The sequence below is a fragment of the Cordyceps javanica genome, chromosome 4 (assembly GCF_051103115.1).
Source record: "Cordyceps javanica chromosome 4, complete sequence".
In the NCBI taxonomy this organism is placed as follows: domain Eukaryota; kingdom Fungi; phylum Ascomycota; class Sordariomycetes; order Hypocreales; family Cordycipitaceae; genus Cordyceps; species Cordyceps javanica.
In genome coordinates, this window is record NC_139298.1 from 2,058,610 (window position 1) to 2,082,904 (window position 24,295).

The 24,295-nt window shown below is 54.7% G+C and overlaps 9 protein-coding genes across 9 annotated transcripts; 3 read left to right on the forward strand and 6 right to left on the reverse strand.

The window, feature by feature from the left end:
• Window positions 1–348: 348 nt before the first annotated feature.
• V2A60_006521 (caspase domain-containing protein) lies at window positions 349–1,886 on the forward strand (the record flags this gene model as incomplete). The annotated part of the gene is made up of 4 exons (XM_083257815.1): window positions 349–1,084; window positions 1,148–1,586; window positions 1,638–1,807; window positions 1,861–1,886. 4 exons carry the CDS (start codon window positions 349–351, stop codon window positions 1,884–1,886), a joined length of 1,371 nt encoding a protein of 456 aa, XP_083113941.1.
• A 204-nt stretch (window positions 1,887–2,090) lies between these two features.
• V2A60_006522 (uncharacterized protein) lies at window positions 2,091–4,355 on the reverse strand (the record flags this gene model as incomplete). The annotated part of the gene is made up of 5 exons (XM_083257816.1): window positions 2,091–2,124; window positions 2,179–3,254; window positions 3,334–3,529; window positions 3,651–4,077; window positions 4,166–4,355. 5 exons carry the CDS (start codon window positions 4,353–4,355, stop codon window positions 2,091–2,093), a joined length of 1,923 nt encoding a protein of 640 aa, XP_083113942.1.
• Window positions 4,356–6,715: 2,360 nt separating this feature from the next.
• V2A60_006523 (uncharacterized protein) lies at window positions 6,716–7,520 on the forward strand (the record flags this gene model as incomplete). Its single annotated transcript, XM_083257817.1, has 2 exons — window positions 6,716–7,007; window positions 7,081–7,520. 2 exons carry the CDS (start codon window positions 6,716–6,718, stop codon window positions 7,518–7,520), a joined length of 732 nt encoding a protein of 243 aa, XP_083113943.1.
• A 296-nt stretch (window positions 7,521–7,816) lies between these two features.
• V2A60_006524 (uncharacterized protein) lies at window positions 7,817–8,964 on the reverse strand (the record flags this gene model as incomplete). The annotated part of the gene is made up of 2 exons (XM_083257818.1): window positions 7,817–8,825; window positions 8,888–8,964. 2 exons carry the CDS (start codon window positions 8,962–8,964, stop codon window positions 7,817–7,819), a joined length of 1,086 nt encoding a protein of 361 aa, XP_083113944.1.
• A 1,358-nt stretch (window positions 8,965–10,322) lies between these two features.
• Window positions 10,323–11,003, reverse strand: V2A60_006525 (uncharacterized protein; the record flags this gene model as incomplete). Its single annotated transcript, XM_083257819.1, has 3 exons — window positions 10,323–10,476; window positions 10,558–10,705; window positions 10,799–11,003. The coding sequence occupies 3 exons, from the start codon at window positions 11,001–11,003 to the stop codon at window positions 10,323–10,325; spliced, it is 507 nt and encodes a 168-aa protein (XP_083113945.1).
• Window positions 11,004–13,467: 2,464 nt separating this feature from the next.
• Window positions 13,468–16,143, forward strand: V2A60_006526 (glutamine-dependent NAD(+) synthetase; the record flags this gene model as incomplete). The annotated part of the gene is made up of 11 exons (XM_083257820.1): window positions 13,468–14,030; window positions 14,085–14,223; window positions 14,281–14,363; window positions 14,425–15,047; window positions 15,108–15,169; window positions 15,238–15,346; window positions 15,395–15,412; window positions 15,470–15,624; window positions 15,678–15,833; window positions 15,885–15,954; window positions 16,010–16,143. The coding sequence occupies 11 exons, from the start codon at window positions 13,468–13,470 to the stop codon at window positions 16,141–16,143; spliced, it is 2,112 nt and encodes a 703-aa protein (XP_083113946.1).
• A 202-nt stretch (window positions 16,144–16,345) lies between these two features.
• Window positions 16,346–17,554, reverse strand: V2A60_006527 (uncharacterized protein; the record flags this gene model as incomplete). The annotated part of the gene is made up of 3 exons (XM_083257821.1): window positions 16,346–17,082; window positions 17,135–17,446; window positions 17,497–17,554. 3 exons carry the CDS (start codon window positions 17,552–17,554, stop codon window positions 16,346–16,348), a joined length of 1,107 nt encoding a protein of 368 aa, XP_083113947.1.
• A 559-nt stretch (window positions 17,555–18,113) lies between these two features.
• V2A60_006528 (uncharacterized protein) lies at window positions 18,114–20,887 on the reverse strand (the record flags this gene model as incomplete). Its single annotated transcript, XM_083257822.1, has 5 exons — window positions 18,114–18,794; window positions 18,846–19,118; window positions 19,170–20,241; window positions 20,333–20,349; window positions 20,543–20,887. 5 exons carry the CDS (start codon window positions 20,885–20,887, stop codon window positions 18,114–18,116), a joined length of 2,388 nt encoding a protein of 795 aa, XP_083113948.1.
• A 795-nt stretch (window positions 20,888–21,682) lies between these two features.
• On the reverse strand, window positions 21,683–23,028 carry V2A60_006529 (uncharacterized protein; the record flags this gene model as incomplete). Its single annotated transcript, XM_083257823.1, has 2 exons — window positions 21,683–22,026; window positions 22,086–23,028. 2 exons carry the CDS (start codon window positions 23,026–23,028, stop codon window positions 21,683–21,685), a joined length of 1,287 nt encoding a protein of 428 aa, XP_083113949.1.
• Between the last annotated feature and the right edge of the window lie 1,267 nt (window positions 23,029–24,295).

Below are 24,295 nucleotides of genomic sequence, written 5' to 3' on the forward strand. Positions count from 1 at the left end.
TAAAAGCCATTCACTTGCTCCGCCACTTTGGCTTAGCCCCGCTATGATGTTTGTTGCCCCTCAGTCAGCCGTGACCCGGCCGCATCGTAGTTAGCCGATGATGGATGCCTGTCTGTCGCCTTTGCACCTCTACACATCATTTTTTTGTTCCTGCTCAACCTGCAGCATCTGCCGGCCAGCGACCGTCCACCAAAGCCTCGTTTTCCATCCCCCGCATCCAGCGACGCTACATATCCATCCCTCGACCGCGACAAGGCCAACATCGACTCCCCTCATACGACCCCCGCGCTAACCCGCCGGCAAACTCGCGCAGTCGCGTAAACGTCCCCATCAACCATCCTCGTCACCATGTCGGGATACCCGGGCCAGGGAGGCTACGGCGCCCAGCAGCACAACGGAGGTGCCTCGGGCTGGGGCTACGGCGGCAGTCCTGCTCCGGGCTATGGCTACAACGGGCCGCCCCAGCACGGTGGTTATGGCGGCCCTCCTCCGCCTCAAGGGTACGGCGGCCCTCCCCCTCAGGGATACGGCGGCCCTCCTCCCCAGGGATATCACGGTGGTCCTCCACCTCAGGGCTACGGCGGCCCTCCTCCTCAGGGCTATCACGGAGGCCCTCCCCCTCCCCCTCAGTACAGCCGACCCCCGCCACAGCAGAACCAATATCCTCCCCCTAACCGACCGCCTCCTCAAGGTTACGATTCTTACGGCTATCCTATGGGTGGTGGCGGTGGTGGCGGCCAGCGAACGGGTCCTCCTCCTCCCCAGGGTGCGCAGCAGTTCGGCCACGGCGCGCCGCAGGGCTACACTTTCCAGTACTCTAACTGTACTGGTCGCCGCAAAGCCCTGCTTATTGGAATCAACTATTTCGGCCAAAAGGGCGAGCTGCGCGGTTGTATCAACGATGTCACCAACGTGTCGCGGTTCCTCAACGAGCGCTATGGTTATAAGTGGGAAGACATGGTCATCCTGACAGATGATCAGCAAGATCCTCGCAAGATCCCCACAAAGCAAAACATGCAGCAAGCCATGGAGTGGCTGGTCCGTGACGCGCAGCCCAACGATGCTCTCTTCTTCCATTACTCCGGTACGAGATTGAATACTGCTGCACACGTGCGCATTTGCAATATAATCTAATTTGATACTATAGGACACGGCGGGCAGACCGAAGACTTGGATGGCGACGAGGACGACGGCTTTGACGAAGTCGTTTACCCTGTCGACTACCAGCGAGCCGGCCACATTGTTGATGACGAGATCCACTACAGAGTTGTCCGACCGCTCAAGCCTGGTGTACGCCTGACGGCCATTTTCGACTCGTGCCACTCCGCCACCGCCATGGACTTGCCCTACGTCTATTCCACCAAGGGCGTTCTCAAAGAGCCCAATCTGGCCAAGGAAGCGGGCCAGGGTCTGCTCAGCGCCTTGGGCTCGTATGCCCGCGGTGATCTAGCAGGCGTAGCCACGACCGTCTTCGGCTTTGCCAAGAGCGCGTTCAAAGGCGACGATGCGTACGAGAAGACGAAGCAGACCAGAACGTCGCCCGCTGATGTTGTCATGTGGTCTGGCAGTCGAGACGACCAGACATCGTAAGTTGAACGAATACAATTTCAAGGGGATTCGGACTAATGAATTTGTAGTGCCGACGCTACCATTAACTCGCAGGCTACCGGCGCCATGTCCTGGGCTTTCATCACCGCCATCAAACAGAACCCGAATCAGAGCTACGTGCAGCTTCTCAACAGCATCCGCGACGTGCTGGCGTCCAAGTACACACAAAAGCCCCAGCTTTCATGCTCCCACCCTCTCGGTATGTTGACTCACAGGGCAACTTTTTTCCTTGGATCCTCTAACCATGTTTAGATACGAACCTTCTCTTTGTCATGTAATTGGGATGGTCTTTACACTTGTGGTCTTGGTATCTTTTTTCCAGAGTATGCTGTTACGAGTAGGGTTATAGGGAAAAATGAATGAAATGCACTACTTTATCTTCCACGGTTCCCTCCCATGCTTACGTGCGTCACTCGCCATCTGCAGAAGGTGGTTACCAACTAGCCTTGGCAATAGTAAGAACAGACATGCAATTTTATACTCTATTTAACATTGGGGGCAAAAAAAGTGGCAATACTATGCACATGTTAGTAACTTGCGACTCGAGCTGAGCGGAAATCCAACACTCACCCAATGACCAGAAAGCAGGCACACAATATCCCACCTTTCAGGCCGGTCGCCCTGCGCCCGTCGCCGTTGCGGCTCCCACCCCCCAGCACCAGCAGGTTGACCAGCGACACCGCGCCTAGGAGCATGGCCATCTCGAAAACGTCCAGTGCCAGCATCACCGGCTTCCCCAGCACCCAGCCCGCGAGCACCGTCAGCGGGGCGACGCAGAGCGCGACCTGGATGGCCGAACCCGCCGACACCGCCACCGCAAGGTCGAGGTTGTCGCGCGTCGCGACGGCGACTACGGTCAGGTAGCTCGACAGGTTGCCGGCCAGCGGCAGGATGACGAGCCCGATGACGGCCTCGGACAAGCCCTGCCGCCGGGTGACGGCGTCGAGGGTGCCGGCGAGCAGCCGCGCCGAGACGGCCAGCAGGATGGACGCGACGACGAGGATGGCGGCCGAGGCCAGTATGGCGCCGAGCCGACCGGCACCGCCGGCCGCTTCCATGAGCTCCTGCCGGTCGTTGCTGAGGACGCGCGCGAGCCCAGCGCGCACAAACGAGCGGCCTGGCCTCCCGCTCGTGCCGGACGAGGCGCGGCTGCGGCTGGACCCCGCCGACAGGGAGCGCGACCGGTACCGGCGCATGTGCGGCGGGAGAAGCAGCGGCGAAGAGGCGGTGTGCGCGCTGTGCGCGCCGTGCGGCGGGCCGTAGATGCCTGTCAGGGAGCGCCCGCGCGGCGGCTCCTCCTCGGTCCAGTCCGAGTCGACGCTCGCGGGGGGTCCGATTTCGAACACGCCCCGTCGGGCGTACAGGTCCGAGGTGGGTTTGGTCTTGGCATTGGCGTCGAAGCGCAGGGTGCGCGGCCCCGGCGTAAGCGGCGGCGAGGCGAGGCGCAGCAGCAGCGGCGGGGGCGTCACTGGCGGAGGCTGCTGCTGCTGCTCGCCGTCCTGCTCGTCGGGCAGAGGACGGCGGCTCATGGTGTGCAGGAAGTAGGCCACGTACATGATGAGGATGAGGATGGCGGAGGCGCGGCTCATGCTGACGACAATGTCGTTGACATTCCGGGCGTCGACGAATGTAAAGCGAAATGCGGTCTGTGGAGGAAAGGTGTTGCTGTGTAAGTTTATGATGAAGGGCAATTGGGAGGGCAGAGGATGGGTAAAAGTGCCTTACAGGAATCATGAATACAAACACGGAAACAAAGAGTAGACAGGCCAACATCTGTGTTTCGGTGCTGTCGAGAGAGTCATCGCCGCCGGTGGTGTCGGCGCCGATGAGTGCACTGCCGAGAATGGGAAGGAGGTTGACAAGTATTGACCCTAGAATGGATGCCTGTACGATTCGCACGTGGCCATTAACGAGAGTTACACTAGTTCTGTTAGAGATTGTATCTTCTTGACTAGAGAAGGGAGACAGAAGAAAAGACTCTTACAAACTGCCAATATTGTGTTAGTAAGGAGTGAGGTGAGTTCTTCGCACATGCTACTCACAACAGGATGAGCTCCACGATGTTGCCCAGGCTAATGTTCAAAAAGGCGCCCACCGCATCACCGGCCTCCAACGCGATCCTTTCCGTGGCGTCTGTGAGCAGCGACGACAACGGCACTATAGCCAGCGCGTTGACGGCAAACACGACTATGGAAGGGGCGGCTGCCCAGTACGCCGAGACGCCGATGGGTACGCAGATGAGCAGGCCGTTGATGTACGGCTCCAGGATCATGTCTCCAATGGCAGCGGCAAAGGCGGTGGCATTCGTCGCGGCGGCGTAGCAGCAATCATCGCCATCTGCACCGCCGTATGGAAATGTCTCGTAGCGCGGTGGTTCGGGCGGCTGTGGCCGGTGGCGCGCGGGGGCTGCAGGCTCGTAGAACGCACGGTGAAGGCCCATCCAGGAATGGAGTATGTCATGGTAGGCATCTGTCCGGTTCGTAAGAGATACTCGTTAGACATCACGCAATTCTCATCTCCCCACAGCTTCATCTTGGTTTGTAGCGATGCGGCTCACTTGTAAACACCTGAGTAAGCCCCCGGCGAGGCTGGCGATAGCCACCCGTCTTGGTATCATCGCCGGCCGTGTGGAGGCTATGGGCAGGGAAACGTGTGGCCACGGATGGGTGCTCCGGGTCTTGCTGATAGTATTCATGATGATGAGAGTTGTTGTTGGAATTTGATACTTGGGTATCGGCCGCGGCCATGGAGCCCAGCAAGGCAGAGATTATTTAAAATACAAGTAAAAGATCAACCAAAAGGGAGGGAGCGCGATCTTTTAAAGTCTGATCAAATTTTGACGGGCTACTTGAACGCGAACGAGGGTGTGGCAGTCATGCGCAACATGCCGACGTGCAGAAGAGCACTCAGGGATAGCTATAACAGTCTACGGACGTCGCGCTAGGCAAGCGATATCTGAGCGGTGAGTAGCCTGACGAACTCAGACGTACACGTTATGACCAAGCAGGTGACAGAAAGTGGACAGCTATGAATAGCCTTTGGACCAGTCGTCAAGACGTTGCAGAGACAGCCGTGCGGGATATTCGACTTGTCCGCGTCGAATGAAGGAAGGGGTGCGAGCAGTGACCGGGAGCATGGCGTATTACAATGGGGCAAGTGAAGAAAGTAAGAAAACGTGGGCAGGACTATGCGGGATTTATTTATCGTCGGAGTTTCTTTTACCTCAAACAGGATGGCAGGTCAACATGGGAAACTTTTACAGCTTCCGGGTAGATCGGCGAGGTCTCGTTTCGTGTAAGTGGGAAGGAGGAGGAGAGGAGGTGTGTGTGTGTCCGTTGTCGATCAGCAGCCACGTCGATGGTGTGCGGGAGGAGGGGACCCGCGGGCGACGAGACTACGGTGGACGAATGAAACGAAATTGGATGGTAAGAGGAGGGGCTTCCGTTCTTGAACTGGAGGAGGCGGGAACAGGAGTGAGGAGCAACAGGAGGTTGCAAGGCGGAACTTTGTGTGGGTTGCAGCAATAGCCTCCCAGGAAGGGGGGGGCCCGAGGAGGGTCCGAGGGGTGGCCAGATTCGCTCCAGTGAGAGGCGACGCTGCGCCGAATTAGGCATGTATGTTTTGTGAGCCCATGTTTTGGGGATTCCTTCGGGTGACTCCGATCGAGCGGGACGATGCATGGCACGCACGAGTACTTGGCGTGTACCATCCTATCTAACGTCTTTTGCCGCCCACTCCCCCAGGCTAGTTAGTTACTGGTTACTCCTCAAAGGAGGCCTGCGGCGGGCTGTGCAAGTGGTGTTATTGCTGAGGGGTTTTATTGCTTGCGGACCTCGGCCATGTAGGTAGGGTTGCAGTCGATCAACCTCGAGCCATCCGGAATGAAAGAAGGCGTTTATGACTGATACACACACGCACGCACGCACGCACGCAAGCCTCCTTTTCCCCTCACGTTCTTTCCGGCAGGGAAGAGTCGTCATCACAGCGGATCGCCATTGATGCGCGCTGTTGGACTTTGGGCTGCCTCCCGGATCCCGCCCTTGTCATATCCCCCTGCCCAGTGGCTCCACGAGGTCACGAGGCTGAAGATACTGTATCGTCGGATACTTTGTTGAGGTTTTTTTTTTTTCTGTATTGTATTGCTGAGCCTGATGATTTGACTAGTAGAGCTATTGAATGGCTGTATTCAATGTGACGGCTGGAGTGAGACGGTGCTGGTAAGTGGTGGCCGGTCATGGTGGCCATGCCGCGGATGATAATTTACTCGTTTACAAAGCGATTTCGAAAAAAAAAAAAAAATCTTGTAATAACGAGAATAGAAATCTATATAATTAACACGACTCTGGAAAGGGGAGACTAGTGGCGCCCGCCATTAGCAAACCCGCCAGCAAGCTTGCGACTTCACGGCCTCAGCCACCCTGCGCCGCCCTAGTACTCCGTACAATTGTGAGTTATAAGGCCTAATTAGAAACGGACTAATTGTGGGCGTCTGTATGTAATTTTGTCGCGCGACATAATCGTACACTGTTAGCTGTTGTCTGGGGATGATCTTGCTCTGCTCGCTTTTCTTTACAATGAGTGTCGGTGTGTTATAGACATGGCCTACGGCATATTTATCAAGAAACGCCTGGTCAAAAGAGAAAACCATGCAGAAGAATTAAAACGCCAACACCCCAGACCTTGCCTAGCTTCTAGCCCGCCTGGTCTGCCAAAAGAAGCTTAAAATATTGTATGCATCATAAATCGCCGCTCGAGTAAACAAGCTACATGTAAGCCCTGCCTGATCGACACCGCATGCAAGCCAGACCCCCAACCTCACCAACCCATCTAGACAGCCTCACGCGCCCCTCCAACCCCCAGCCTTTTTTTCCTTTCCAAAGCTGTCACATATCTTGTAGCTGGTGCTCGTTGAATATCCCGCAGACCATCTACCACACCAAAAAATTTTGAAGGGGCACCGCTACCCACCCCCCTCCCCCCCTCCCTTGTCTACCTGCAGGTCTAGTCGTATAAGAGGGCGCAGACTCGGCGCATCTACATCGTCGTACCTTGTCTTCTCCTCCCCTCCATCTCCCTCCTTTCCAATATCAACGGGAGACACGCAGGCATGAAAGTGCGCGCCGCCACCGACGCCGACGTCCCCGCCATCGCGGCCATTGTGCTCGCCGTCGCCTCTGCCGAGGCGCCCTGGAAGAGCTACCTGCCGGCCCGCCTGCGCTGCGATCCCGCCCTCGTGCAGCACGCCGAGGCCGTCGCGCGCGGCTACCTCGAGGCCGGCGAGCAAACGTCGGTCGTCATGGTTGCCGAGCTCGCTGCTGCTGGCGAGGCCGGCCGCGACGCGCCGCCCGAGATTGTGTCCGTGGCGGTCTGGGACACCCGGGCCGCCCGCCCCAAGACTGGTGAGAGATTGGACATGCAGACTTGATCCCTCAAGCTTTTTTTTTTTCAATACTGACGGGCGCGCCTTCCAAGACCCGACGGGCTATACGTCCTCCTGCCAGGATGATGACTGGAAGCCCCCCTCGGGCGTCGAGGAGCACCCCAAGCTCACCGCGCTGAGCGACGCGATGCGCCGAGGCCGCCACCGCTACTTTGCCGCCGAGGGGCCGCACATCTTCCTGCGCGTCCTGGCCACACACCCGGACCACCAGGGCCGAGGTCATGCCAAGGCCCTCTGCCGGTGGGGGATCGCCTTTGCCCACCGCAGGCGCGTCGCCGTCTGCCTCGAGACGGGCTCTCGCGGCTACATCATGCTCTCCGGCATGGGTTTCCGCGATCTGGGAGCCGTCGTCGTGCCGGCCGGCAACGGTTACGACGAGCAGGTCCTCAAGGCCCTTCACCTGGATGCGGCCGGTGCGCAAGCTGCGAACCCTGGTGTCTGGGACTCGTTGTGGAAGTATATTTCCACATAGGTTTCCACGTTGGTGATTGTGGTTCGTGTGAGGCATGATTCTTGTCGGCTCAACGCCGCTTCTCTCGTTTGGCGTTTTCGGTGTAGGGGTGCAGTCTCGGAAACTTGCTTGGTTGCTGTCGTATCTCAATAATTCATATCTACATGATTGACTTTTATACAGAATCCCAGGAATTACACATGGCCCTTTTCATAATCATAAAAGACCAAATCACACCGTATCGTCTATTAGCCATGCCCAGTCTATTTGCCATGCCCAGTCTATCTGCCATGCCCAGTCTATCTGCCATGCCCAGTCTATTGCAGTCCCGCCATGTATTTTTCCATGATTTCATACGACATATTGCTGCCGCCGCACACCACGACCACAACCGTCGAGTTCTCGTTGAACCCGGGGATGTGGTCCTTGAGCCGTCCGTTATAAATCAGCGCCGGACACACGCCGCACGCCAGCTCCACCACGTAATGCTCCTCGTCGGCGAACCTGCGACAAGCGCGGACGGCCTCGGCGTCGGACAGCACCGCCGTCGACACGTTGTCGCGGAGGCCGTACTCAAAGGCCTGCCGGCAGACGCGCCGGGCGCCGAGGCTCGTCGCGAGGCTCGTAATGGCCGGCAGCGTCACCGGCTCCTTCTTCTGCACCGCCTGGTGCAGCGAGTCGGCGCCCTCGGTCTCGACCGCGACGACGCGCGTGCGGTGCCCGAGGCCGAGCTCCTCGACGCCCTGCATGATGCCCGAGAAGAGACCGCCGCCGCCGACGCTGCACACGATGGCGTCAACGTTGGGCGTCGTGTCGGCGGCGAGGAGGCCGTCGGCCGCCGCCGCCGCCGCCGTGACCGGGTAGTGGCTGACGGCGGCGCCGACCTGCCGCAGCACCTCCCTCGTGATGCCCGCGTTGCCGTCCCAGATGGCCTGCGCGTCAAACGGCGGCACGTACACGGGCGCCTCCCCTGCCGCCCGCGCCGCCGCCATCAGCGTCCCCGTCAGGTAGTCGTCGGCCTCTTGCCACGACGCGCCCATCTGCACCACGTCCGTCGCGCCGGCCTGCCGGAGCTTGCCAATCATGAAGTCGCTCGTCGACAGCGGCACCACCACCGTCGCCTGGCAGCCGAGCGTGAGGGCGGCGTGCACGCACGCCAGGCCGGCGTTGCCGCCGGATGAGGAGTAAAAGTGCGCCGCCGCGGCCGAGGACGCCCCGCCCGGCTGTGCGCGGAGGGCCTTGAGCTGCTCGACCATGAAGTGACCGATGCCGCGCGACTTGAATGAGCCAGATGGCTGGAGGTTCTCCAGCTTCAGGTACACATTGCTGGGGGGGGGGGACGGTCAGTATATTCGCTCAGGGTGTTGAGAAACGTTCGCGTTACATACCAGCCTGCGATCCGAGACAGGTTGGCTGACTTGACCAGCGGCGTCTCGATATAAGGGATCTTAATGTCACTTCCCATGGTGCTGGATCGACTTTCTCAAAGCCTTTGGAACGAACGATGGTGAATTGCAAGAAGATGTGGCCTTGTAATTGCTGAGTTGAAGACGAGACTGACAACTTTTTGCTTGCGCCTATAGCTCATATGGCCCCACAAAGATGCAGTTCCAGCTAGATCTTCTAGTCTTCTAGAATCGCCCTTTGACCAAAAGGCGCAGATGACATGGCATCGTCCCCAGTATTCGGAAGACTTTGGCTTGACCATTTTCTACTGATACGATTTAGCATTTATTTCCGCCCGCCCGCTAATCTTCGCCAGCAAAAAAATGTGGCTCTGCATGCAAGATTGCGCCCTTTGAAATCGCTTTGATTGTTCATATTGGTGGTTTGCCACTAGTTCCCTGACATCTAGAAAAGATGATTTTTCGCCTGTGTATATTCGTAGATGTGGAAAATAGTCGTCTCTGTCCACATAAATTGCGCACTGGCTCCTGAGCGTAAACTGGACCAAAATATCCCAATACAGCTTCTGCAGATCGAAACTTGGTTCAAAAAAAAATTGTCTGCAGCATGTTCTCCAATCGCCAATGCCGTGTTGTTCGTGCCACCCTCGACTACATGAGGTCGGCAGAGGCCAGCCAGACTTGAAGCGAAATACAGCGCGCGGTGACGCCCTTTTAGCGTTCTTGTTATCTTTCTTGAAATATTGTGACCTGTTCACATGCAGCTTACCGCCTGCGACGATGACATCGAATTCACTAGGCCAGTGGGATGGATGCCTTTGATAGAGACCCATGATGAAGCATGGAAGAGGCAGCCGCAGAAGGCCGGCAGCTATGTAAAATTTGTGCATATGGGCGAGGGACCATACATGGCAAATCATTTGACAATGCAGCTGCTACTCTGCCTTCTTTATTTTCTACATCATCCCAATGTTGCCATCCACGTAAGCAGGTGGCCTACAGTTTTGGCAGGCCTTGAAAATCCCAACAAATACATAGGAGGCTAATTCGAAGCCGTTAGGTCTGGCCAAAATAGTTTCGATCACCATCAAGAGCTTTGGCTCCTTCTAAAACGAAAATGCTACGGAACGAGTATTGCTGATACCCGACGCATACCTCAAAACTAGACGCAGCTTCCACCATAAGAAAATAGTGAAGAGGGCCCCTTTTCGGTAAGCTATGTCGCGATTGATATGCAGTTGTCGTCAAAATCACTTGCGAAGATTTCATGCACTAAATGCGATTTTGTCTGCGAATCTTTCATCTCCAAGTGTATGCTGGCATGTCTGTCCGCATCGAGACGCATTGACGAACTCTATTTGAATTCTGAACGAGCTAGATAGAAAACTTTTGCTTATATGTACATTTTGTATGGGAATTAGATGCCGGGGCAGTTCTCGGACTGGATGTCGTTGATCTTGCTGTACGGAGGCTGGTCAACCCAAATGAGGTCGAAGTGGTCGCTCGGGTAGTCGTCGACGTTGTCGGCACCAAGCTCCTCGGCAAGGTCACGGAGGGCCTTGTGCTCCCAGCTGTAAAGAGCATTAGTCCATGCTACATGGGGTAAAAGACTGCGAGCTGATTCTTGCAAAACTGCGGCCGCGCCTGCTTACCAGATGAGAATGTTGCCGCTGCCCGAGTAGTTCTTGACGACCTTCTTGACGCACTTGGGGTCGTCACGGTCGCAAGAAATGTCAACGTTGAGACCGAGGTCCGCCGCGAGAGGCTTGACAGTGTCCAGAGGACGCTGACGCTTGCCGCCTAAGTTTGAGGGCTTTGTTAGCTCCTCCGAGTAACGCTTCCGTGGGTGTGAGAGGTGCCGCCTCCATGGGCAGCAGCAGCCCTACTACGTACTGGACTTGGGGGTCTGGGCCATGATGTGGCCAATGTGGTAGCCGGAGCTGGCGCCAAAGACGCTGCGCAGGCACTGAGCACGCGCCATACCCTGAGCGCTGAGACCATCGCCGTCCTCGGGCTTCTCGCCGTGGCGGATGAAGTAGACGGTGGGCTTGGCGACGACGACAGCCGCGGCGAGACCGAGGATGGTGATGAGCTGCATGGCGAATCCTGACAGGTTTGATTCCGGCGTTATACGGTGGTGCACTGAAAGAAAAAAATCAACAAAAAAACAGCAGGAAATCACTTGTCTTATATACCAGTGCGATGCTTACGCTCTCACTCCACAGGTAATCGTCACCAGCCGTGAGACGGCGCTCGGCGGGACGGCACCTGGTCCAGCCCGCTAGTCCTCTGACTACGCCACACGTGGGAGGATCGTCAGGTCGTCAGTGTCTGCTGAGGTTGTATTCGCACTTTCAGCTCGAACCCAACGCCTTCCGCTTCATGCAGGTTCTATACCCATGATTGACCGATTCACTGTGGCGCCGCTCCGGATCTGCCTGCCTAGCATCCTATATTATCTCATATTGGATACCGATATTCCGTGATCCCCCCCATTCTTCGGTGACCCAAGGGGTTACTGGTCCACGCGGCGCCGGGGCCAAGGCCATGAATGTTTTGAGTGGTGCTTATGGACTCTATCCCAGACCTCATATGCGCGGAGTTGAATGCCGGCGGCGTCCCCGCCAAACTTTCCGGGGGTCTTTTCCCCGACTCTACCAGACAACTCTTGGTAGCTTACGCTTGGGGCAAGACGTCCTTCAATTCAAGGATAAAAACCCCCATGTCCACCGGCCGGAAACCACCCAACCTAGGCAAGAGGCTTGAGGACCTAGACAAGATCTTCCCCTGCATGTCAGCAATCCGTATTGTGATCCAATAGTAGGCTCGTGTGTGAAGCTACCGGCCTGGAACGTGCGCTACTTGCCGCTCAGATCTGCTGCATCATGCGTCTTCCATTTCACTCTTGTCTTATTATGCGTTGTTAGTCCGGCGTTGTACGGGCATATTTATCCGTAGTAACAAGAGACAGTAGTATATCATGGTGTCTCGCGGAGTAGCCTCGGGTCTGTGCTATCGACCAAGGACCTTCATTACAGGATGCTGCCAGCCTCTATGCATGTTTGATAGCCATTGAATAGCGCTGACAAGGCGGCGACCCCTGGCCCTTGGCTCAAACCAACCGATCAACACAGCACGGCACTCGAGGCGGCCCGCTCACGCGAGCTCCTTCTCCCTTGGAACGCACCCGGAGAGACCCAAATAGGGTGCAGCATCAGTCATGGAGGTTGAAAAATAAATCGCCATATAATTCGGTCTTTTAATTTTTTATTTTTTTTTGAAAGTTTTGTTTTCTTTTGCTCGCAAAAAGTTCTGAACCAGAAGCGCCACCCCCTCATTGGACTAGCCTCGACAGAGGCTACAATGTCTCGCCGAGACGCGTGACCATGACCCCAAGCAAAGCGTCCCAAGCGATGAACAATCGAAGTAGGCATACTGAAAGACATTAATAGTTGCAATTGAACCGCCGCGTGAGCTGGACTAACCATCAATACGTATGAGGACTGTTCGTGCCGCAAAGCGGGCAGGAATCTTGTGCCGCTGAGATCATGGCTTTGCACTTTTTACATGCCACAATATTGGCGTTGTTCACAAAGGGAGACTCGGTAGTATCTTGAACAGCCATGATGATTGTTGATGGTTTGTGTTCAGGTAAATGTTTGACTGGATGATGCTTCCCAAGTCTCCTCGTTCTTGCCGGCACTCGTCGTCACTTTATACTTCAGCAACAGTGACACCAACATCGTGGTTGGCCGAATGACTTTCCTCTTCCAGTCAGTTGCAGTAGCCCCAGAAACTATTGAATTGTTGGAAACATCGCATATGTCGATGCTATCTGCTTCGACCGTTGTTCTGCATCAAAAAGCAAAAAGAGACGGAGTCGAGGACATCTTGTGCCACGAGGGTATGTGGTACGAGCACTATGATTTCCTGTTGGGGGTACCAGATGACGTGCTTCAACTTGTGAAAGATGGGACGTAACATTGTGTTGCTTGATCAGTTGTACTTCATCTATTTTCGGTTGTGTACTGTTGGTGGCGAAGACATGGGCTGGTGTCTTTAGTATGATCAAGCATGGATAGACACGGCAAGTAATAGAAGCTCCAAAGACACATCGGCTCAATGATTCAAAGAGACTTTTCTTTCAATTTATTAAAACGTTCTTCTGCTCATCAAAATTTTCTAGCGCCATGTATTAGTTACCCTCAACTCTTCTGCAGCGGCGTACTATCTTGGTCATCCACAGACCAGATTTCAAGTGTCCCGAACTTGTGGCGTACCAGCCCAGTTCATGTAATACTTATTAGAATTCATTCATATAATCAAAATTCCATGCGCAACGAGAAAATCTGAACGTGCGGATTTGCCCGCGATAGTGACACTGGTCACATGATCGTATGGCAGCGCGCCTCCATCAATTTTGACCGAATATAGTCAGCCAAATTTGGATATCCACTTTGAGTCACTTTGCATACATCCAAGAACAGCTCTCGGGTCATCGTACAGCGCCTTCACCGCAATCCCTTTTTCCTGTGAGACAGTCGATCTTGGTTTTCGTAAACATGGTCCACCTCGTACGAGTTGCGACATGTGCTCTCAACCAATGGGCACTGGACTTTGAGAATAACCTGCGTCGCATCAAGCAGAGCATCCGTGAGGCCAAGGAAGCTGGCGCTACGCTCCGCGTCGGTCCCGAGCTTGAGATTACGGGTTATGGCTGCCTTGATCATTTTCTCGAGAACGAAGTTTACGAAAGCTCGTGGGACTCGCTCGAGTCCATTCTGACCGACGAATCTCTGCACGGCATCGTGATCGATGTCGGCCTGCCCCTCCTTCACCGTAACTGTCGTTACAATGCCCGCGCCATAATTCTCAATGGCAAAGTGCTCTGCTTTCGCCCGAAGCTGTATCTGGCCAACGATGGCAATTTCCGCGAGATGCGTTTCTTCACTCCATGGAAGGCCCCGCGACACGTTGAGCAGTACTATCTGCCACCCCGCATCCAGAAGCTCCAGGGTAGCCGCCAGGTCCCGATTGGCGACGTTGTTCTCTCAACCATCGATACCTGTCTGGCGGCCGAGACTTGTGAAGAGCTATTTACTCCCAATAGTCCGCATATTGAAATGTGTGTATAAATGAGATGCGCCGAATCCTAGGTCACTGGCTAATGGAAGCGTAGGGGACTCAATGGCGTCGAGATTTTCACCAACAGCAGCGGCAGTCACCATTCTCTTCGCAAACTAGATGAACGCATTGCATTAATCTCGGAGGCTACGCGTAAGAACGGAGGTGTCTACCTTTATGCGAACCAACTTGGTGTAAGTTTCTCACCAATAATACATTCACAATTGCTCCAAGCCAACAATTACTTCTAGTGCGATGGTGACAGATTGTACTATGACGGCTGCGCCATGATCTTTGTCAATGGCAAGCTTGTTGGGCAGTCCTCCCAATTTTCGTACGTTAACATGACCATGTATGATGCGGGATCCCAAGAAAGCATGGCTAATTGACTTCAGCTTAAACGAAGTCGAAGTCATCGTTGCTACGGTAGACCTAGAAGAGGTCAGAGCCGCACGTTTTGCCCCATCACGTGGCCAACAAGCGGTACAATCTCATGAATATCAGCGCATCGAGGTTGACTTCTCCTTGACGAACGACTCCTATCTTCTGGACACTCCTACCCCCTCCCGCCCACCACGCTACCATCTGCCTGAAGAAGAAATTGCCCTCGGCCCTGCCTGCTGGCTATGGGACTACTTGCGCCGATCCGGAGCGGCAGGTTTCCAAATTGCATTAAGTGGTGGTATTGACAGCTGTGCGACAGCAACACTTGTCTACTCCATGTGCCGTCTGGCGGTGGAGGCTGCAAAAAAGGGCAACGAGCAAGTCATTACTGACATGAAGCGAATTGCAACGTACAGCACAGAGCTTCCAGATACGCCGGAGGTGCTTTGCAACCAGCTCCTACATACTGTATATCTGGGAATGGAGGTCCAGAGTAGCAAGGAGACGCGACAAAGAGCCAAGGATTTATCTGCTCGTATTGGAGCATATCATCAAGACGTGAATATCGATGGCATGTTCCATGCAGCCAAGGACGTCTTGACCCAAGCAACGGGATTTACTCCCAAGTTCAAAGGTGAGAAATTGTTGATGAGTAGTGTTGCCTGGCAGCTATGTACTAACCGACACTATAAAGTTCACGGAGGGTCATACACTCAGAACCTGGCTCTGCAGAACATCCAAGCCAGATCTCGAATGGTACGTGCAGCTCGTCTCTGCATACGCAGTGCACATTTCATGCATGTACTTACCCTAAACGATCACAGGTACTTACATACCTCTTCGCTCAACAAAACTGCGAGGTGAGAGACAGGCCGGGCGGCGGTGGATTGCTGGTCCTTGGCAGCTCCAATGTTGATGAATGCCTACGTGGATGTAAGTGACAATGTGTGTCTCTATATTGTTTTACTAACCTTCTATTAGACTTGACAAAATACGATTGTATGCAACGCATCATTTCGACCCTTCATTGTAAGGAGCAATGCTAACTAGACCCAGGCTCCTCCGCCGATATAAACCCCATCGGTTCGATAAGTAAAGTCGATCTCATAAGGTTTATTACTTGGGCTGCAAAGGAGTTTGATATGCCCGTGCTTGAGGAATTTGTCACCGCCATCCCGACGGCGGAGCTCGAGCCAATCACGGCAGACTACGTGAGCTTTTCGTTTGGATCTAGCCTGACCGAAACTGATGACGGAAAATACAGGTACAATCTGACGAAGCAGATATGGGGTTCACGTACAAGGAGCTTTCCAGATTCGGTGTTTTACGCAAGGTCCACAAACTTGGTCCGTATGGCTGCTTCCTCCGCCTGCTGAGCGAATGGAAAGACGAGAAGACGCCACGGGAGATTGCGGAAAAGGTAAGCCCTGGTCTTCCGCTCAAGGCTCCTCAGCTATTAACAGCTACACAGACTCTCAACTTCTACAAGTTCTTCCAACAAAATAGGCACAAGCAAACTGTGGCCACGCCGGCTTATCACGGTAGGCACGCCCGTTTTTAGAGCACCTTCTTAAAACATTGACTGACACTGCGTAGCCGAATCCTACAGCCCTGACGATCACCGCTTTGACCTCCGTCCGTTTGTGTACCCGCCTGTATTCCAAAGTTGGTCCGCCAAGAAGATTTACGCCAGAGTTGAAGCGCTCGAGAAGAAAGCGGAGCAGGCATAGACCGAAAAGAAGAAGACCAAGTAAATAGAGTACAAGTTGGCTACGAAGACTGACGTGCCAGCTACAATAAAAGCGATCAAGCTACCGAGCTACATGAACGTATAGTATGAAGTTTGCGGGAAGATTCTGCCTTGATTTTTAACCTAATCGACCCGCGTCTGAGTGGTCAAATATGTTTTGGGTTTATTTGGACTATAACTTCCTATAACAGATTGGCGATTGAGCGACACATGGCCATCACAATCTCGAATAGCCTCTTCGGTATGTAAACAATCACCCACCCGATTCCAACTACGGCATAGTAGACGCACTTACCGATCGTACCCAATAGAATCTCGAGACTCTTACGTATGACCTGACTCGCATCTGTCACAAACTTCACGGCGGCGCTCGGCACGTCAATGAATATGGCGCCTGCTGCAACGACCATGCCGTGCCACACGTCGCAGAGTGTGATACCCTTGAAGAAGGCCAAGACAGCAGCAGCCACCGTATGCGCCAGAGACGCAAGCTTTTTTGCTCCGTAGAACGCTGAATGGCAAGCCCGCACGAGGCCGGTCCGAGTCCATGTGAAAATGAGGTGCAGAACTTGCGGCACACCGCGCAAGACCCTCCATATCGCTTTCGCCGTGTGTTCACACGCCTTGGGCACCATGTACACGGCGGCACTCGAAGCAGCGCCTTTGGTATCACCGCTGCTTTGCTCACCACCCAGCCGACCATTCGCGCCCTGCTGTCCCACGCCCACTTCGGGGGCATGCCAGACGAAGCAGCTTCGGCGGCGCCACCAACAGATAATACAGAAACGTCCCGGTATTGGCCGCCGCCCGCCTCGCGGCCCCGGCAGGTAGGCCACGACGTCGCGGTGGCCGTTGTCGGCGGCCAGCCGCAGCGCGAGCGCCCCCGTCCGGCGCCACGAGGCCGTCGTCGGCGCCGCCACTGCTCCACGAGCACCCTGACGATGGCGAGGCGGCCGCTCTCGGCGGCGCACTGCAGCGGCGTGCGCCGGAAGCGCGTGACGCGCCCAGGGCGACGAGCGCGCCCACCATGCCCACGTGGCCGCGGCGCGCCGCCGTCAGCAGTGGCGTCTCCCCGCACCGGTCGGGCGCGTCGGGGGACACGTACCCGCGGGCGATGAAGCGGGTGACCACGTCGTCCTTGTTTTCCGCGACGGCAGTGTGGAAGGTGGTGCAGAGGTTGTGGGCGAGAAGCGCCGCCGCGTCGCTGGGGCTGCCATCTGGCCGACGGGGCTGCGGCACGGCGGTGAGGATAGGCAGCGTGAGGTCCGGGTCGCTGCGATGCGCTCCTCGAGGGTTTCTGCTCGAGAGTCTTGACTTGTGTAGCTCGGTAGACCTTCCGTGTTGTGGTCGCGCGGGACTTGGCCGTGCACAATGACGGATTCCTCAGACATGGCTGTCGACGAGAAGCGAGAGAATGAATTTCCACTTCACGGAGCTACGAAAGAAGAGTCACATTGCTCTATTTTATGCCATGCCAATTTAACATGACCAAGTAGCGTGATAACTCTGGCCGAACAAAGCGCCCTGCGGCCGACTTTCAGTAAAACGCCTCGTCCGTTGTTGAGTGTGGCTTGGTTCGCCTTGCGCCTTGGAAATCAGCAGCTTTTCAAGCCCCAAGCGAGATGCCGAGCAATAGTGTGATGATTACTCTAGCAACTTCCTGTCCAATTTTTTTGGCAATGGCGGAAGACCGCGAAACACTGGGCGCCACACCAAGAAAGCTCTTATTGAAACTGTTGAATTGGATGATTTCAATGACTGTTGAGACCTGCTGCCGTGAACATAGTCGCTATTGGGCAGAGGGACACCGATATCGTTACTTAGAAGAGGATGCAATATGGGAAAATTATTGTTGTATTGATACATCGTGTAAAAATCGGTAAAAAAATTATGAGCCTTCCGTCAGTTCTCCTGGACCAACCAAAAGGGTATCAAGTTTCAACGCCCTTACTAAAACATTTGCCTCATTGTAGTGTAGAACTGATTTTGCGCCGTGGCTCTGGCCTGATCAGGCGTTTGCACGTCATTTGGATCTAGTCGGAGGTTATTAAAACCATTATGGCTCACAAAAGTTTCGTAAATATGGCAAAAATGTGTCGACAGCTTGGCGCCATTCGCCTCAATATCGGAGAGATCAGAAGGCATTCCTGGCCCCATAGACATTCCAGGACTACCATAAATATACTGAGGCGCCGCTGGATCCATGCGTCCGCCTCTAGCAAGACCAATCATGCCCAGTGCAGCGCTGGAGTGGGCGTCGTTGCCTTGCTTTGGGTGTAGTTGTTGGAGATAGTCACGGAGAGAACGAACAATGCGCCATAGGCGCTTTGAAATATGGCTCTGTGGCGAGAGGTCCTCAATCAGGCCCAATCCTGTGTAAAAGTCTTCTCTGCAAATAGAGGAGAACTGCACAGGCGCTTGGGTCGATGCCAAAAACATAATTGCTAACGCCGAAACCAGAAACTGGCTATAGAAGGCCTGTGATTTTCGAATCATGTCCGTGTGGCTGTTGACATGATTTAGGTATGCGACCGTATCCTTGGCCACATTTACGCAAATTTGTGCCAAATGTGGTGCACCAATGATCGAGTTGGTTGTGTGCAGAATAGGTGCATGCAGCCAGTTTCGTATCTATATCTTCATTTAGTCAAACAACAAGAGCCATAATTGTTCGTCACTTACTTGATTCCTGCGGAGATATGTCCAGACTTTTAAACGTTGCAAATTATACGACGATGTGGTGTTTATGTGACCCTCCTCACGCCAATCTCGGATCTGTACCTCGGTCGGCACACAGGCATACCAAGCAATGATTTCAGCATCAAGCCTCTCAATGTCCTGCACCCATTGCTTTTCACTGTCAAGGAACGCGCTTCGGCGCTGCTCAACCAAGGACCAAACTTTAGCGCCAAGCTTAGAATAGGATATCATGGAAACTAGATAGGGATGCTCCGTCTGAAGATCATGTCAGTGGTGGACGCAAGTTTTGATATCGGGTCAGCATACTGGGTAGTCAAGCTTGGGATCTATGTCCGCATCTTGGATAACATAAGGCAAACCAGTATTAAAAGCCCAGCGGCGGTCAAGTACATAGGCAGACCAGAAGCTGTTGAGAGCCAGCTGGCGCTGAGTCGGATCCGTAATGGCCTGATGTACCTCAGAACGATGTAGACCAAGCTCCAGACATAGACGGCACACTTGACCAATTACACGCCAGGCCAGCCCCTCGTCGTCGGTGAGAAAACGATAGCCAGCGAAGATGCATAGCAAGGGCAGAGTGGAAACATATACTTCCTCTGCCAGTAGCTTGCGATTGAGGACCGGTTCCATACTATCAAAAAGTTTCTGAGCCCTGGCGCTAGGACCGCTCTCTTCGACCACAAGCGCACAGCACATGACCATTTTGAGCTCAAGCGTTTTGTTATCAGTGAAGAGTTGAGCAGAGCTTTGATGCCGTAAGGAGTCGAACTGCGCAGCGATATGCCGAGCATGTTCTGTGACGCTCCCCATGTTAAGAACGGGGTACATGATGCCGATTTCATCATCATGCACTTGACACAAACGAAGCATCTCGTCGTTGCTGTACTCTAGGATGGGATCAACGCCACCAGTTTGCGGTTGGAGCGGGTGATCTAGTTGACTTGTTGAGTCCTGAGGATCCGGGTATGTGATTCCGGTGTTGGTTTGGGCGATACCAATCATGTGCGAAGTACTCGTGGACCCACGGTAGGCGCCCGGAGTCCTCGCCTGGCCAATGCTGGGCTGACGTCCGGAGATGGAGCTCTGAGCTGGTGAGGGAGCTATCATTCCTGGCGCCATGATGGTCTTGTCGATAGACGATGGCAAGATGTGAAGGCGGTCTCCTGGAGCAGCCTGCATGAGCTGCATGGCCTGCTTGAGGGCGTTGACCTCATCTTGAAGCGTTGTGAGGTGAGAGCTGACGAGTTTGTACTCCTCCGAGTCTTTGAAGGTGTTTGCGCAGCAATTCGGCGTATAGAGACAGTTCAGGCCCATGTTGCCGCAGCGCTTGCATGGTGTCTCGCCATTGCATTTGATCTTGCGTCTCTTGCACTCATTACTAGCAGGGGTGGCGTGTTAGTGAGTGTTGGCAAGTTGGGCAGGCAGCCCCTCATTGGCGAAATGAGTGTTTGAGACTATCCGGTACGTACCAGGCAATGGATATGTACTGTGGCGAGAAAAGAGAGGAAACATGGCACCCTGGTTAGCGGAAAGCATTGATCACGGGTAGAAGATCAAAAGACTAGTCTGGCGGCAGATGGCCAAGTGCCGGACAAGCCAATCCCACTTGCCCCCCCCATGCATCGCGCTCCCCGCCTCGGTGTGTCGCCGTCAGCCGTGACTGTGATGAACAGGCGGACCTTGGCGCGCGCGCGCACGTCCGTCAGAGGCTGTGGTGACGCTGGGCTGGTGACGGCAGCTACCGTCTTGAGATCAAAAGATGAAAAACTCACCCGGTTGCGCTTGCTGCGCGTCTGCTTGGCCGAGCCCAGGCCGTCGTCTGTCGATTTCCTTTTGCCCGCGGAAGCGGCAGCGGCGTCGCCATGCGTCGCGGAATTGCCTCCGAAGGACGCGGAACCGGGACTGCCGTGCTGCTGTGGCCCAGTCCTAGGTGTTTCGTAAGTGACGCTGGGCGAATTGCTCAGTGGAACTTGGGCCTGTGAGAGGAAGCGCAAATCGGAAGCCTGCGTCTCGATCTGCTCCATGGTGGAGGGCCCATTGAGGGAGGGAAGGAGGCAATGAGAGGCGCTCGTTTGCCGGTGATTCGTTGCGCTTTTCTTGATCAGCACATTTGGTAAGAGTTGAAGGACGAAGGGGATAGGAAAAGAGGAAGAAAAGAGAGAGACAAAGAGCGAGAGAATGACAAAACCCACGCCGAGTTCCCTTGTCCAGGTGCCAGCTAGCCGGACCACCTTTCCCACCCCCCAGAGACCCAAAATCGCCGGCAAGTCTGCTACACGTGACCTGGTTGGTGGTTGAGAAGCTACAGGGCATGGTGGCCAGCCTGGTGGCGCAATCAGCGGCTACGTTTAAGCCACTCCCAAAGCCACCGTCACATACGCATCCGCTAATACGCCTGTGACAGCGAGCTCGCAGCGGAAGCACTGCGCCTTTCGGAGGCTGAGACATGAGTCGGGAGCTACGGCGGATTTCAGACCTTTCATCATTTTAATTTGCCCACTGTCGGGTCTGAAAACTTGCTGCCTATTCCGACCACCCTGTGTTTCAGCCCATCGTAATCTGTACTTGAGCTGCCACTACCCGCTCGCCGGTCCGGTACAGGGCTCTCTCCCCGCTGTGGGGTGCCCCTCCCTCACTGTCCCAACGGCTGGCTGGCCATCTGGCCCTAGTCGTCCCAGTTTCTTCTGACGGCATTGACTTCTTTTTTTGTTTTTGTTTTTCATTCGTATCGTCTATCTGCAAGTTTCATCTCATCATGGCCCATGGTTCCATTTATTTATTATCTGCATCCCAGTCTATAACGTTTCCCTGCCATCCACTTACAGGGCCTTGGCGGGTAGAATGGTTCCCTCACAGTCACCAAAGCCGACGCGCACACCATCCTTCTCACAGTAGCCGTACATGACGACGCTGTCGCCGTCCTCGAGGAAGCGGCGGACCTTGCCCTGCCCAATCTCAAAGTCCTGCTTTCCGCCCTCGGTCATCTCCAGCAAGCTACCGCGTTCGCGCAACTCGGTGCCGCTGATGGTGCCCGAGCCCAGCATGTCGCCCGCTCGCAGATTGCAGCCACCAAAGGTGTGGTGGGCAACCATCTGGGGGAACGACCACAGAAGGTTCTTGGCACTTGTCTCGGAGATTATGTTGCCGTCAGTCTTTCCGTCGGCTGTGCAGGGATCTGGTTAGCAATCTTTGCGTGACGGTGCTATTTTTACGCGTGCTTACTGTTGATGGTGATTTGGAGATTGATGTCGTAAACGTTCTTCTTCTGGGCCTCTTGCAGGTAAGGCTGGATAGCAGTCTTGTTCTCCAGGGCCTCGGTACGGAAAGGCTCCAGGGCGTCGCCCGTAACAATCCAGGGGCTGATAGTGGAACCAAAGTTCTTGCCGTTGAAGGGTCCGAGGGGAATGTACTCCCAGGCCTGGATATCGCGGGCACTCCAATCGTTGAGCAGAACGTAGCCAAAGATGTACTCATCAGCCTCGTTGACGTCAACAGTGTCGCCCAACTGGGTAGGCTTGCAGATGAAGGCCGCGAGCTCCAGCTCGTAGTCGAAGCGCTTGCAGGCGCTGGTGATGGGTACCTTTTCGGCGGCGGTCGGGTTGGGCAGGATCTGGCCGCGGGGGCGCTGGATGGGCGTGCCAGATACGACAATGCTGGATGACCGGCCGTGATAACCGACAGGGATGTGGGTGTAGTTGGGCTGCAGGGCGTTGTCGGGACCACGGAACAGAACGCCGACCTTGAAGGCGTGGTTGTAGCCGGCGTAGAAGTCGGTGTAATCCCCAATCTGCATAGGGAGGTGCATCTTAGCCTGGCTGACGGGCACCAGGACCTTTTGCTTTAGCGCATCGTTGCTCTTGAGCAGTGTGTCGTTGTCGCTCAGGATGGCCTGCAGCTCAGCGCGGACACCCTTGTGGGTGGCGCGGCCGGACTCGGCAAAGGCATTGAGCGTGGGCTGCGCAAAGTTGGCCGCCGAGCCCTGAATGAACTTGAGGCCGGCGGCAGCAGGGTCGCTGGAGAGCGCCTTGAGGTCGACGATGCTGTCGCCGATTCTCACGCCGGCGCGGGGCGCATCAGAGCCTGTAGAAAAGATGCCAAACGGCAGGTTGTGGATGGAGAAGTCGCCCTTGGCGTCAGCGGGCACCCAAGACGAAGTAACAGCCATTGTGATTTTGTCTGAATGAATTGAATGAGATGTGAACGAGAAGACAAAGAGATGGATGAGAAGACTTAAAGAAGCAGAAGACTTTTGTTATGGCATAACAAAGGAAAAATGGAAATGGAAGCGGAACGACCGACCAGTAAACTTCCCCTCCTCAACACGCAGTTTGTCAGAGCTTGCGGCCGATAACCCCCATTTGGCCACCCCAAAAGCTGTACCCACAGCGGCCACGGCCCCGCGCTGCCTCTAAGCCGAACCTTTCAAAGACGCCGCAGACACGCAGACACGGTAGTCATGGAGTTTTTCCGAATGGCCAGGAACGCCAACCGATTTTACAATGCTGCAGCTGTATGCACCAAGCTCGATAACGCAGGGACCAAGAGGCTCGAGTAAGTCTCATATGCCGTGAGACCCTACATCGCGGGGTTGTCATCACTCACTAATTCAACCTCAAGCGCAGTGCAGTCTACGTACCAGGAAAGCCGATTGTTTGACTCTGCACGAAAGCACTGATCATGATAGATGAGCAAATCACTGCCTCTGGAGCTGCCGTCGGCAAGGTGGTATTCAGTCTCACCCTTCAATAAAATCAGGCCGCGAGCCACTTGTCACTCAGCCCCTTTAATCGAAGTCAGGCTCGACTGAGACAAAGGACGGCATGCATTCATGCATCGTATCAGTTTCAAAATCGTGTCTATTCTTTGATACAGAATCCAAGATATCTTTCCACTGTTGGTTTTCAATTGGCTCGGTGCGATGTAGTGGATACACCCGAGTCCTCTAAGAGCCTCGACCTTTTTGCGCGGAGATGCGTGCCGATGGTACAGGGCCAAGGACTGGTTAAGAAGGATCGGTTCTGGAGTATTCAGGCCAGCTTCTAGAGTTCTCCTGATTATCACTAGCCTCGGAGACGTTCAACTGTCGAAACTGAAGATGAGCTAAGCTCTGTGATGCTCAAAGTCAGATATCCAGCAACTACTTAGCACACCTCACATGATCCCGCAAGTGATAGCACTGCTGTCACAACTAAAGAGCATGTTATAGGTGGTATTGTTGCAAGTCAAATGAAACAAGTCCAGTTGAGACAGTGAACATGGTGGGGTTTGATTTAATGTGTACAGCAAGCGCTGAAGCCGCCACTGAAATTGCCCGCATGGGGTGCTACCTATTGACAAGAGACCACCAAGTGGGTCCAAGACACGGTTCGCGGTTTACAGTCATCACATACTATCAAATGCATTGTAGTTAATTCGCCCAAACGTACATAGTA